Source organism: Rhopalosiphum maidis, chromosome 1 (genome assembly GCF_003676215.2).
Source record: "Rhopalosiphum maidis isolate BTI-1 chromosome 1, ASM367621v3, whole genome shotgun sequence".
In the NCBI taxonomy this organism is placed as follows: Eukaryota; Metazoa; Arthropoda; class Insecta; order Hemiptera; family Aphididae; genus Rhopalosiphum; species Rhopalosiphum maidis.
Window position 1 is genome coordinate 27,975,015 of NC_040877.1, and position 14,245 is coordinate 27,989,259.

General features: G+C 25.8%; 2 protein-coding genes across 2 annotated transcripts; one reads left to right on the forward strand and one right to left on the reverse strand.

Annotated features, from left to right (window-relative positions):
- Positions 1-2,808: 2,808 nt before the first annotated feature.
- LOC113560494 (eukaryotic translation initiation factor 3 subunit E-like) lies at positions 2,809-5,791 on the reverse strand. Its single transcript, XM_026966392.1, has 10 exons — positions 5,701-5,791; positions 5,501-5,605; positions 5,179-5,295; positions 4,944-5,105; positions 4,135-4,257; positions 3,829-4,061; positions 3,642-3,759; positions 3,342-3,553; positions 3,035-3,269; positions 2,809-2,965 (listed from the first exon to the last, which is right to left on the reverse strand). Exons 2-10 carry the CDS (start codon positions 5,588-5,590, stop codon positions 2,939-2,941), a joined length of 1,317 nt encoding a protein of 438 aa, XP_026822193.1. The 5' UTR covers positions 5,591-5,605; positions 5,701-5,791; the 3' UTR covers positions 2,809-2,938.
- A 1,166-nt stretch (positions 5,792-6,957) lies between these two features.
- Positions 6,958-11,579, forward strand: LOC113560464 (dual specificity mitogen-activated protein kinase kinase dSOR1). Its single transcript, XM_026966347.1, has 8 exons — positions 6,958-7,127; positions 7,200-7,428; positions 7,624-7,736; positions 7,818-7,926; positions 8,422-8,598; positions 8,667-8,853; positions 9,043-9,212; positions 10,962-11,579. Exons 1-8 carry the CDS (start codon positions 7,027-7,029, stop codon positions 11,079-11,081), a joined length of 1,206 nt encoding a protein of 401 aa, XP_026822148.1. The 5' UTR covers positions 6,958-7,026; the 3' UTR covers positions 11,082-11,579.
- Positions 11,580-14,245: the final 2,666 nt, after the last annotated feature.

A 14,245-nucleotide genomic window follows, 5' to 3' on the forward strand; every position in this document is an offset into this window, starting at 1 on the left:
GGCTCTGTTTGATTCTATGTATTAATAAAATTAATTACAGAAAATGAATATTATAACTTTATTTAACCAACCATAAGCTGGAAAATAAACTAATGAGATATTTTATGAAAATATATTTAGATTTTACGGAACAAATATGCAACGTGTACAACAACGAATACCTTTTGCCATGGATAGCACAATAGATGATGCGTTTTTTATAAGAACTCTTATTTGTGATATTTTTAATATATTTAATATCTACCATCTAAATTATAGTTAACACTAAAATAATTTTAAATACTTTTAAATGTATGAGTATTCAAAATACAAATATTAATAATCATATATTCATATATTCATATTGCTATTATTTATACTTATACATTACCCCAAATAAAGTGTTACCTGGCGTATAGTATAGGCAAAATGGGTACATTACTGCAATGTGATTATGTTGCCGACAATTATATCATGTTTAGATAATCGTTTTTATGACAATATCATTATTCATTACATTTTATAATATAATTCTCAAATTATATTAGACTTTTTTAATGATATTAAGTATTATGTCAGTTATTTATATTACTTATTTCCCAATGATAACAATGGAAACAACAATTGTGTATACATTAAATTAGTGTACGGTCGTCGGTCAACCGGGTCAACTTCAACTCAGTAGTCAATAAAATATAATATGTAATTCAGTGTAATACAATTAATATAAATATAAATAAATATATAATGACTCTATGACTTGGTTATAACTTGTACATATTATTATATTGTTTCTGCGATTTGTAGGAAAGCAGCTAGTATAATATTTTATTACTTTTAAAAGTATTGCGTTACCCGTAGTTGTCTAGGGAATATTCAAAAAAATATTATGCATAAAATATAGTAAACCGATGAATTATTATATTTTTTCAGTTATACAAACATACAATTCAATGACACGCCATAAATCATAATAATTCATGATGTAAACTGCAACCAGCTATCTGTTATGGTTTTCTTAACTATTACCCGATTTGAATGATCCTATGATAAAACACGTGCTATTTTTTTTAAATACTTAAAATTACAATTGTCAATTACATAACTGAAACTGTTATTTTTCTACGTAAAATTGGCACATTTCTATATACCTATATTATTAAGAATAAAATGTAATATCGATTATATTCTTGTAAAATACTTACGAAAATATTATCTAATTATATAACTAAAAAATAATTGTACAAGAACAAAATAATTAGATATAAAGAAATCACCCTTCCCCATTATACATCGGTTTCGTTTACCAGTCCCCGTATAATTGTGCACAGCAACGTGTTGATAATTTTACTTTGGAGCAGCTTTTTTGGTTCTTTACCAAAATTGTAAGGGAGAGTGGTAAATAAATTACGTGCTTAGATACTATTTTTATCTTTTTTTTTTGATTTTATTATTATTTGCTAATACTAAAGAGATCGCAGTAAAAGATATATATATAATAACGTATTAACGTAATACAATATTAATAAAATTATTAATTACAACGTACCTCTTCATTCATTTACTTTAATACATTTGAATAATAATAAAAATATTTAATTAGACGACAAATTAATAATAATTAGCAGTGAAATATTATATTGAGAAGTAATTTATTTTCATTTTCTACTACTTTTCAAATTACTTATTCAATCATTGTGCAGTTTTTTTTTTTAATTAAAGAGGACATCACAGAGAAGGTTTTAGGCATAAATTAATTAAAATAAATGTACAAATTGTATACCTATATATATTATTATTATACATATTGTGCGGCACGGCGGCCCACGGGTTTCCAGTTACCTGTAACCTGACCTTTTTTCTTTTGTGTATGTTTTATCGGCGAGTAGATATAAATAATTGTTCCGAGAAGTAAAATACTTTCCATAATTTTTTTGTCATTTCAACAATTTTATTATCATAGGTTTATATAATATTGTTATATATTATACTAGAGTGTCTATTTAGTATTTAGTTAGCAAAAACCATTCGAAGAGACGAGTTCATGTTATGCTTATACTAAAATCATTGATCATAGAATAGACTACTCTATAATCAATGCTAAAATGTTAGTATGGAATTAGTTATTTAATTAATAAGTTAAATAAGTATCCTAGATAATATGTTTTAATCTATACGACGGATAAAACAAAACAAAAGAAATTTTGTAATTTCATTTTTTTTAATAAGGTGAACTTTTCTTTTTGCTTAGAATACAGAACATTAATAACAATTTTTTCGAATAATTTCTGCGTATCCTAGATTTATTTGCAACCTACTCCTACCTGTGATTGCTCACACACACGCTTGGGTGGAGCCGAGACAGATATGCTAGTATTTTTATACACGTATATATAATACATACTATAATATATATTTCAATATATTTTAATTCTTACATTTATATCTATTCATTTATTTTATAGATAAGATCCTAAAAAATTATAAATTTATTATTTATGATATAGATTGTACAGATTCAATATACCACAATTACCACAAATAGGCGTTTTATTGAGAATGAAAAAATAGAGAGGTAATTACTTTTATTTATTTGATGATTAACACCAGTATGCAGGTCACCATCATTTGAAAAAGAACACAATAGAAATAAAATTGGTATCACAGAATATTTATTTATTCTGTATTGGTATCTTCATTCTTCAAATATTCAAGATATACACAACTACTTGGGAGCATCCACATCCAATCTTAATTGATAATGTTTTATTATAATATTGATTTTAATTAATTAGATAGGATATTAAAGGTTTTAAATATTTTAAAAACTTCAGCAAATGATTTAAATGTTATTTAAATAATTAAAAATAAATAAATAAAATAACATTTCATGAATAATATTATTCTTGTTTTATTGAAAAAAAACACATGTTGATATCTCATCATTGTTAACAGCTTTTCAGGGATTGTACCAAAGTGGATCTTGCTGAAATAGATATTTAATTATGATAAAACATTACAAAAGAAAATTAAAAAATTTAACAATTAAACTTACTTCTTGAGTTTTAGCTTTGACTTTTCTTTCGATGAGTTGTTGTAGTGCTTCTGATCGTACTGATAATGTATCTATTTTCTCTAAAAGCTGTTGGTAAGGCGACAAAGGTTGTGTTCCCATAACAACATGTCCAAGTTTTGAGTCAATCTTTGCATCTAACCTGGCATTCCTGATTAGGTTCACAATCCAGCACTCAGCCTCTTCTGGGTTCATATTAAGCTTTTCAGCTAACATACTAAACAATAAAGAAATTAATTAAATGTTATGAAATCAGAAATTATAATTATAGTATATATAATATACATACCCAATACTAATACACTGATGAATACGGCAAAAAGTTTCAAAAATCATCAAACGAGCATTTTCTACAAAATCATCAAGGCATGCAGTCAAGAAGAAGTCATTAAAAAGAACAATTTGACATTCGTGTAATTTGTCTCTAGCTCCTTCAAAATCAAAGTTAACGTAGAGATTTTCTAGAAGTTCAGTTATAGGATCACGGTAGGTATATGATTCCTAAACACAGTATTAGTATTAATAAATATTTAAAGTTTATAATGATTAACAATTAATTTAAATGTTATGAAATGTTTTTAAAACTCACTTGTTGAATAACCTTGACAAGATCTTTCATAGCTGCTCTTCTTGAACGATTGATAATAACTGCAGTGGCCAAGTAGCGAAGAATGTGTGGGCACATGGTTTGAATAGCATTTAAATAGCTAATAAGAAAATAACTTGTAAGTATATAATACAATATAATATTTTTATTAGTATTCAAAATATATTACTTTGGCCTGTACAGAAACATATCAATAATAAGGTCACGTCCCTTAACATGATTGAAAAAAACAAATAGACTCCAGTGAATTAACCATGTTCGTTGTTGTAACAAATGTAAAGGAGAACCATTAGTATTGGAATCAATGTACTCTCGCAGTTTGTTTAAATCTTCCAGAGCAGTTTCCCAGTTTTGAATAAGAATTTCAGATGCTAGTTTTCCCCAAAGAACATTCAAATAGTTCTAAAGAATAATTCAAATATTATAAATTTAATATTAAAAATACAATAAGAATTTTACACATTGATGAATTTACCTTGTCAGAAGGCGACATAACTAATAAATAAAAGTATAAATGACTTGTCGTACCAGCATAATTTCCACAATCATAATGGTACTTAGCAAATTTGTACATACTTTCCATCATTTCTACTTTAAACTAAATAAACAAAAAAATAAAATGCTTAATTATTATTAATTATATTACATACTAAGTGATAATTAGACTTCTATTACGTAATTTTATTGAATTAATTTAAATGGTAAATACTTTCCAGTTTTTGCAACTACCATGGCGGTAAAATTTAATTCTATATTGTAATTATCTTAAAAAGGATTCCATAATGTTCATATTCTTAATAATGCATAAAATTAAAACCTCATATCTAGCACTAATATTCCAATTATGAATAGTAATGAGTAATGATCAATTAGTTCCATTTATAAGATATATTTTAAATATATAAATATATTATTTAACAATCTATAAAGACTTAAGATTTTTAACTTTAAATAAATAAAAAAACTACAGGATTTAAGTATATAATATATAAGGTGGTTAGTTCTTTGAATCCATATTTTATAAGTTTTAGAAATACATTTAACTAAAGCTACTTATATTGCTGTTTAAATGATTTAAAAATACTTAACACAAAGAAGAAAATTTAAAAAAAATTAGAAGAAATAAAATTTTATTTTTTATTTTATTGAAAAGCGGAAATTACAGAGTGGGGAGATAGTACTTAGTAATACTACATGACTATAAAATCTAAAGATTAGGTTTCTAAGAATTAAAATTTAAAATAAAATTAATAATAATATATGTAGAACAGAAATAACACTTACGTTGAATTCACTGGTCAAATATGATGATAATGTTTTAGGATCCCTCATAGTTTCCATATTTTTCATGACTTTATCATCTTTGAGAAAATTCATCACAACATCAACCTCACTTTGAAATTGATTAAGCTGTGACACAATTTGATCTCTTCTTGTTTTCATTTCCTAATATTATAATTTTTTGATTAAATAAAAAATATCAAAGGTAAGTTCAAGAATAATAGACGTAGGTACATACCTCTGGTACTTCTTTATCAGGATTCAACTGTTTGTAAATTTCAATAACATAATCCATCATGTTAGTCTTATTAAGAATATCCAATTTGGCTTGCAAAATTTCATTCTCATTGTAGATCTAAATAAACAGTAAAAGATCAGTATAAATTATACAACAAATTAAAGCTTTTTGATAGAAATCATACATTATGTGACTCACATAATGTGAGGGACAAATTGGTTTTTATGACCAAAAATTCATCAAAACATAATACTACTATGAATTGTACTCAATCGGTTTAAGTTTCTCTCTTGGTCGAGATAGTAATAACAGAAAAACTCACCTTTTTCGCCCATAAGAATTCCAGCAGTGGAGCTACCAAATGCCGGTCCAGGTATTTCGTCATCTTACTCGTCAAATCGAACTTAGCCATGTTTATGTTTGACAACTACGAACGTACGAAAAATAAATAATGGAGTTACTATTTAGTGTTTACCAGAACGTAGTGAAAGACGAAATTGAATCAGATGATGTATTTTGTACCTATAAACTATAAAGGCACCTTCTATATTCCTTAAATCGTGGTTCAATTGGTTCAAAATATGTTCAATCCAACTCGGACGCTCAGTCCACTCGTACCATGATAATAAAGTATTATAAAAATCTTTATCATGACTCGGACCAAAGAGAATAAAAAAATAGCAAGGTCTAGATATCTCTGTCCTAGAGTTCAGTGTAGCCAGGCTGAATTTTCATAAATAATTATTACTAATATTTTTGTTAAAGCCCACCACCGTCTATGCTACTGTCACAGAACTACCGTCTACTACGGTGTATGTCTCTATGATCATTGAATAATATAATTGCTAGCATAACAAAATACAAAAAATAAACATATTTTGTCGTGTTTGGCGTTTGCTACCACAATCTAGTAACCCATTTCAACAAGACGTTTGTCGTGTAGTATATTCAACACTATTTAGTATAATAAAACATGACATTTTTAAAAGTTAATATTTTAAATGTATGTTCCACACATCCAATTTCCATGTATAACTCACAAATTTTTACTGCGGATCGCGTTCACTCTTTCTTAAACGAGATCATCCTAAGTTCTAACACATCACAATGGTCGGTGTTAAAATACAAGAACGTAAATAAAATATATATATTACAAAATACAAGACATAACGTCCCGGAAAAGAAGAGGAAGGCTTAATGTCCTCGGGTACAATGCCTGACTAGACTAATGATATTGAGACAGTCTTAAGTAGTTAATTGTCTAAATGATACTAAATGTTATTAAACTACCAACAACGATTAGCAAATCGTAAATCGCAATTTGTAATTGTAAATTTTTCTGTATGACTATCTGTTTAAGAACATGATATTTTTGAATGAATTATTAAATAATAATTTTCTGTTACTCGAATAATTGTGATCACTTCCTATTGTTCCACAACTTTGTAGTTTGTTTTCAAGTCCTTATTCTAATAATTACAATTCTCAAATTTAACTTTGTTCCAAATTTTCAATGCTTATATTTTGTTCGAACAAAAATTTTTACAGAATTGCCAACAACTATCGTCTTTTTTACTATTTAGTATCTACTTACCGGTATACCTTTATTAATTATTGCATACCTAATTTATTTGTTGAATACAATATTTAGGACAAATGTTTATTCGTACCACCGACGTGGTTAAAATGAACCACTAAGTTCTTAACCATGGTGGATAAAATCCAAATTGACTTTGGTCCTTAACACATTCCTTATCATTACTACAACGATAACGTTACTTCGTCAAATAGCAATCATCATTCATCTATTCATCATTAGTAATTCTTCTGCTAGGACCTCTAAGAAATATGTCGAAAAACAAATTAAACTTGACCCTTCCTCCTGGTGTGGCTGACAACCAACAGCCTGTATCACCATCTGCACCATTATCGGCAGCATCAGACGCAGGGTAAGTAAACCACAAAGACTAAAATTGTCTGTTAAGTCTGTTTAATTCACATAATTTTTGTGTACATTATAGATGCGACAAGTTAAGTGTAGCAAGTTTACAAGAACAGTTGGACCGAGTTGGAATGGATGACGAACAACGAAAACGAATGGAATTATTTTTATGTCAAAAAGAAAAGATAGGAGGTGAACTTAGTGATGCAGACTTTGAGAAAATGAAAGATGGTGAACTAGGCGCTGGCAATGGTGGAGTAGTCATGAAAGTCAAACACAAGTCTAGTGGACTCATTATGGCCAGAAAAGTAATAGAACTTAACTATCTCGATCAATTTTCCAACGTGCACAATTATTTTTTATATTTAAACCTCTAAAATGTATTGTAGAAAATTAAAATATTAATATAAAGTTAAAATATTATGTAATTTCCTATAATTATAATTTCTATGATTTTACTCCTCACTTTTATTTATACATAAATATTAAAACTTTATTTTTAGCTCATACACTTAGAAGTAAAGCCTGCAATAAAAAAACAAATTATTCGGGAACTTAAAATTTTGCACGAATGTAACCACGCACATATAGTTGGTTTTTATGGAGCTTTTTACAGGTAATTAAGTAATTTTAATAATGTTAATAATTTATAAAAATAATCATTTAATGGACTTATATAATTATCATGTGATTATAGTGATGGTGAAATTAGTATTTGTATGGAATACATGGACGGTGGTTCCCTTGATCTCATATTGCAAAAAACTCGAATTCCTGAGCCAATGCTTGGAACTATAACTGCTGCTGTGCGTCAACAACAATATATTTTTATTAGTGATGGGTCAAACTGTTCAAATTTCAAACTCTGTACGAAAAAAATTCATACCGAACTATCAAACATCTTTTACTGTTCTAAAATCAAACTTGAAAATATTTGTCGAACTAGACTTACATGGCCACAATAGTTCAAAGACCAAATATTTGTATAATTCTTCAAAAGTTATTTAAAAAAAATAAAAATTGGTAATCATTATTTAGAAATAATTAGACTATTGGTGATAGAAAGTTATAAACTGTAACAGGCACCTTATGTACCATTTATAATAATAATGATGAAAAATATTGAGTTCGAGTTCGACTTAAAATAATTCTAGGTTCGGTTCGGTAGAAAATATGACGGTTCAGTACGGTTCAAGTTTGAAAAAATAATTTAAAGTTCGGTTTAATTTAAAAAATGAGGGTTTGACCCATCACTAATTTTTATTACAGAAAAAACATGTATTTATTAAATTTTTCTTTAGGTTGTCAAAGGTCTGATTTATCTACGAGAACAACATTCAATTATTCATCGAGATGTCAAACCCAGTAACATTTTGGTAAATAGTGCAGGAGAAATTAAGATATGTGATTTTGGTGTGTCTGGACAATTGATAGACTCCATGGCTAACTCATTTGTTGGTACTAGATCATATATGTCTGTAAGTTTTAAAAAAAATAACCCCTGATTTAATTTTAATAACTAATTTTATTGAACTTAATTTTTAAGCCTGAACGACTACAAGGTACACAATATACATTACAAAGTGATATATGGTCCTTGGGATTATCTTTGGTTGAAATGGCCATTGGAATGTATCCCATACCTGCACCTGATGCTAAAACTTTAGCATCAATATTTGGACCTAGATCTCAGACGACTGAAACAATAGAAAACATTGAAGGTGATGTCTTCGGTAAGAAAGTTTCAAATATATCATAATATATTTAATGATTGAATATTAATCAGTTTTGATTCTCTTTCAACATTTAAATTTTTTTCTTATGTTTATAAAATTCTTTTAAAATATTAACATTTCTTAAATATTTTATGAGTTCCTAACTTGCATGGATTCCTTATTTGTGTCCATATGATTTTATTTTAGCAAACGGAAATGGACCAAGGCCAATGGCTATATTCGAACTACTTGATTACATAGTTAATGAACCACCTCCAACATTACCAGCCGGTATATTCTCTGATGCTTTCAAAGATTTTGTAGACAGATGCTTAAAAAAAAATCCTAATGAGAGAGGAGATTTCAAAATGCTTATGGTAAGATAATTATTACTTAATATTAATTTCTCTTCTAATTACTGAGTTTGAATTTAGAAGCAATATTTTTTTTAGAAGAATTTTGAATTTAGTTATTTGTTGTCATATTGCATTTTTTTCTACACTTAACTTATGTCTCATCATTTAAAATTATAATTATTGAATCATCTACATTGCAATAGCAGATAAATACATTGTTTATGTTATGTAAAATTTGATAAAAAAAAAAAAAGGAATTTTAGATAAATTAAAATTATTATCACATTCAAAAAATAAACATCACTATTATCAGTTGTCTACTTATCTTCTTAAGTTGAATTTAACAATAAATAAGTTACTTGCCTAGATATTTCTAATTATATCAAATCAATATCAGTTCTTATAAATATTAAAATATTTTTAACTCATTAATCCTATCTATTAACTGAAACAAATAGTTTAAATGGACGTTAAACCAAACCCTGTAATTTATAAATATATAAATTTAATTATGAATTTACAGTCTTTGACAAGCGACTTATACATTACATATTCACAATATTTAGATGAATATTTTAAATTTAAATAAAAAATATTTGTTTAAAAAAATGGTAAATAGAATTTGAAATTCATAATGTCTAACCATCAAGCAAATTTTAATTTTTATATTAATAAATAATCTACTTGACTAAAAATTTGAGCCTTCAATCAATATTTCATTATTGAATTCAAATTTAACACACCCATTACAGTTAACTACTAAATAAGGTACACTTTACACCTAATATACAGCAGAGTGACTTCCAAGACTCCTGGTTTTTAATTGTATAAAGTTAATAATATTAATATTACATTCACCCTAATATTAGTTATTATTTTCTGTTTTCAGTGGAGTTTATTGTCTATAATCAAATTTAATGATTCTATCTTAAAATTACAAATGCATGTCCAGTTATGTATACAATAATTGAAGACAATTCATTTTTGTATACATTTATTTTGATAAAATTTTAAACAGCTTTTTATATGTACATTAAAATGTTAAAAATATAACAACCAATACCATGTGTCTTTGTGTATACATTGTTGCCTAATTTCAACTTAAAAATATACATTGAATTATTATTATTTATTATTTATTAATTAGGGCCCAGGTTTTTATGCATTTGTATGTTTTTTAACAGTCCGAAAAATAGCTAGGTAAGCTACAAATTGATTTGTGGTCAATAGATACCTAAATATAAAGTTTTATTTTGCATATTTTTGCATATTTTGTCATTTTTTGACATGTAGTACATATTTCTGTAATTTAGAGCATATACAATTTATAAAGTATCTGAATTATATTTTAAATATCTGACATGTTATTTGATTGTAACTCAAATAAATATCATAGGAATTATAATGGGAAAACACATATTTTATACATATATTTATTAAATGATAAATAAATTGAACGTCTTAAAAATCAATCAAATTCATTAAAAATATAAACGTTGATAGCGTTCACGTTATATTTTAAAAATTGAATGACATTCACTAAATATGAACGTGAACGCCTTTCTTTCCAAACACTGGTAGTAGGTATACAATTAAATATAAACTTGAGGCTTTAAGACATATCAACAGACATACACTTAACACACTTTTTGTGTGACTTTCATGATAGTTTCTGAGTTTATATACTATTTGTATTAAATAAATAAGCCAATAACTCATACATTCAATAGTAAAACAATATTTTAAAATAATTATTTTTATATTGTATAGGATCACCAATGGATAAAGAAGGCAGAAAGTGAACCAGTTGACATCGCTGGATGGGTTTGTAAGATAAAAGGTTTAACTCCAACTACTCCAACCAGAATGGCTTCGAATTCAGCCTCATGAGTCTGCTCACTGCTCCTAATACAAAGGCTCACTGCTGTGGACTCCTATTTAGACAGAAATGTCTAGAGGTGTGCCCCTCCCAAGCTTAATATAATATAATTGCTTTTGCCAAGAAATTGTTTTGATTGTGTTTATGTAGCCTTTGATAGGGTGGTAATTATAAACTATATAATTATTATTAGGAAATTAAATGTAATTTTATAATATATTAGGGATAATTTATAATTAATAATCCCAAGGGTGTTTTTTTTATAAACTTTTCTACGTGTATTGTGTGATAAAAGCATTAATTTCTATTTACATTGTTAAATTGTATTAGTTTGTTGTGTTTTTTAACTTTATGGCCTACTTGCCTGCTTCTATTCACAGGCTTAAGTTGGGTTATGATAGGCATAATATACATTTTTGTCTTGGAGTTAACACTTATCAAGTTTAAAATATTAGTAGTACATATAATTATTGAGCAAATAAATAATTAAATTATATTTAATCAAGTTATACAATTTTTTTTAAATTCATATGTGTGATCTATTATGCTTTTAATTTTAACATTTCCAACATAATTAATTCAGTGATTTTTTTGTATATTTTTTTTTTTTACTGTTATGTAGATAATTAGTTTTAACATTTATATTTATTTATATTATATTTTATTTGCTAAATTTAATTTTCCAATGTAAATACCTTTATTTATTTTAAGTTCATAAGTTGTTCCTGCTACTTCAAAGTGCACCCTTTTAACTCACTTTTTTTTTCACTTTACCATCGTCCATTTTATTAAAGTATCAGTTAGATTTATGCGATTGCTTTTAGTAAATATTTAGAAATCTTTATTTTTAAATTGTTTACCCATATGTTCATTGTTTTATATTATGATGTTACTTTATTTATTTAACTGTAATGATTATTATTACATAGAATAGTACTTAAAAATGTAAAATAATCAAAATTACATTGAATGTCTTGGCATATCATTAGGCCAATGGGAGCCGTAGTAGCAGGAGCAGTAAACTATGTATTATTATACTATAATATTTAATGACAAAATATTGGGATGAAAACCATATGTCATATTTTATTCCTAAATATAATTATAACTATTATTCATACTATATAAATGTATCATAGAAAAAATACATTTTTTTTTTTTATTTAAATTAATAAAACAATTATACAAATAGTTCACTTGAAATATTTAGTAATTTAATACCTATACTTGAGAATTTTTCTCAGTGTTATATTTCATTGTCTTTATTATTTACTTAGCTCTAATATCAAAAAAATATATTTATCAATATTTATAAGAATTAATGATCCTTCTACTTTTAGACAGACCTTGAATAATATTTACAAACTTTTAAATAACATAATTAATAACTAAAAAAAATATTATTTTAACATCCTTGATAATAATATTTAGTGGTGTATGTATGGAAAAAAATCAAGGTTTAAGAGTGTGTCTAATTTATCCCCGTATCAATATCTATAAAATAAATGCAGATTTCTTTTATTTATTACATTATGACTGCATATAAAATGTATAATAAATAATCCTTGTATAAAAGATATTCAATGAAATGCATCGATACCAATTATCAAAGCCTTGACGATTTATATGCTATAGCATGGATCACCAAATGGCTGCCCGCAAACACATTTTATCTGACCTGCAGAAAAATAATAAATAACACATATTACGACAACATTATATGTGTTATTATTGTAAATTATTATTTTTATTAAATATTATTGGTTTTAAAATAATGTAAGTATGTATTTATAATTTTGATGGCCCGTGAAAAATTTACAGATCCCTAATGTGGCCCTTCAAAAATATTAATTGGGGACCACTGTGCTATACCATATATTAAGAGATTTAAAAATGTAAGAAGGAGTGAAATTTATATCATGTAAAAAAAGTTAATCTTCACATCTTATAATTAAAACAATATTATTAATGATAATAGAGAAGTTTTAAATATTTAAATTTAAATATATTATTATTAAATAATTTCTGAACATCATAAATGTAATCAATTATTATACTGCTATATTAAATTTCATAAAATTGAACTAATTATTTTTGACTAATGTTGTAAATATTACATTATATATGTATATCCCATAGTATTAACCTTATTTCATATTTTCCAATGTATTGATCATTTGTATATAAATTGGCACCTTCAAATTTTGATGCAGTTTTTTAATACAAAAATCAAGACCAAGAGTATAAAAGGTAAAGTAGGTACAATATTCATAACATAATATATAATATATTTTTCTGAGAGTGAATTGACTTACCATAGTATTTAATATTTAGATTAAATAATTAAAATATACATATTTACATTAATAGAATGTTTCAAAATATTTGTAAAACTAGTTTTCTTTATGGTTATCACCTTAAAAATGTAATAAATAATTTAAATTTTCTTTTCTGTAGATTTAAACATTACATTTTAAATATCTATTTGAATATTTTACATGTATATTATATTCAATAACTTAAATTTGTATTAAAAATTGTAATTCATTATAGGGCCAGTCGACTGAATATTCATTTATATTTAGAAAATGATATATTTTTAATGATTAGGGTCTATATTTCAGTGCAAATAAGTAGATTCATTTTTTAGTGCTTTAGGATAATGCTTTCTAAATAGTAAATGTGTTGATAATTTGTTTCATTTAATAAAAACTTCAAAAGAAACACGATTATTCTGGATGTTTTCCATTTTTAAAGCATTTTATAGCTTTTTTTAGCCATTTGGTTAATTTTTAGTGTATACACTGAACGAATGTTGCAAATTACCTACTTCAATAAAGGTATTCAAACACATTTTAAGTATACAAATATGTATTTTAAAAATTTTAAAAAATAACTAATTAAGTATTTTAAATACTTTTTCTTTTTAATTTATATATTTCTTTTTTTAATTTAATCAAGTTCACTAAAAAAAAAGATAAGTGAGTACCACTCTGCTGTACATTAAATGTCGAATGGGTCTCTATTATTGGTATTTGGTGTATTAAATTTAAATTCAGTGATGTATTCATTGCAAACAAAAAACGATTCTAAGCAGAAACCATCGTTCAACCTACCTGCCCTACCTAGCTATATCAAAAGTATATTTCACGATATAATTTTTTATACAGTTATT

Excerpts from the sequence above, each read along its gene's own strand:
- LOC113560494 (XM_026966392.1), bottom strand. The coding sequence starts at position 5,590 with ATGGCTAAGTTCGATTTGACGAGTAAGATGACGAAATACCTGGACCGG. Across the intron at positions 5,106-5,178 it reads CTGATAAAGAAGTACCAGAG|GAAATGAAAACAAGAAGAGA; the intron begins GTATGTACCTAC and ends TTATAATATTAG. Across the intron at positions 3,554-3,641 it reads TTGTCAAGGTTATTCAACAA|GAATCATATACCTACCGTGA; the intron begins GTGAGTTTTAAA and ends TACTGTGTTTAG.
- LOC113560464 (XM_026966347.1), top strand. The coding sequence starts at position 7,027 with ATGTCGAAAAACAAATTAAACTTGACCCTTCCTCCTGGTGTGGCTGAC. Across the intron at positions 7,737-7,817 it reads TTTTATGGAGCTTTTTACAG|TGATGGTGAAATTAGTATTT; the intron begins GTAATTAAGTAA and ends ATGTGATTATAG. Across the intron at positions 7,927-8,421 it reads TTGGAACTATAACTGCTGCT|GTTGTCAAAGGTCTGATTTA; the intron begins GTGCGTCAACAA and ends ATTTTTCTTTAG.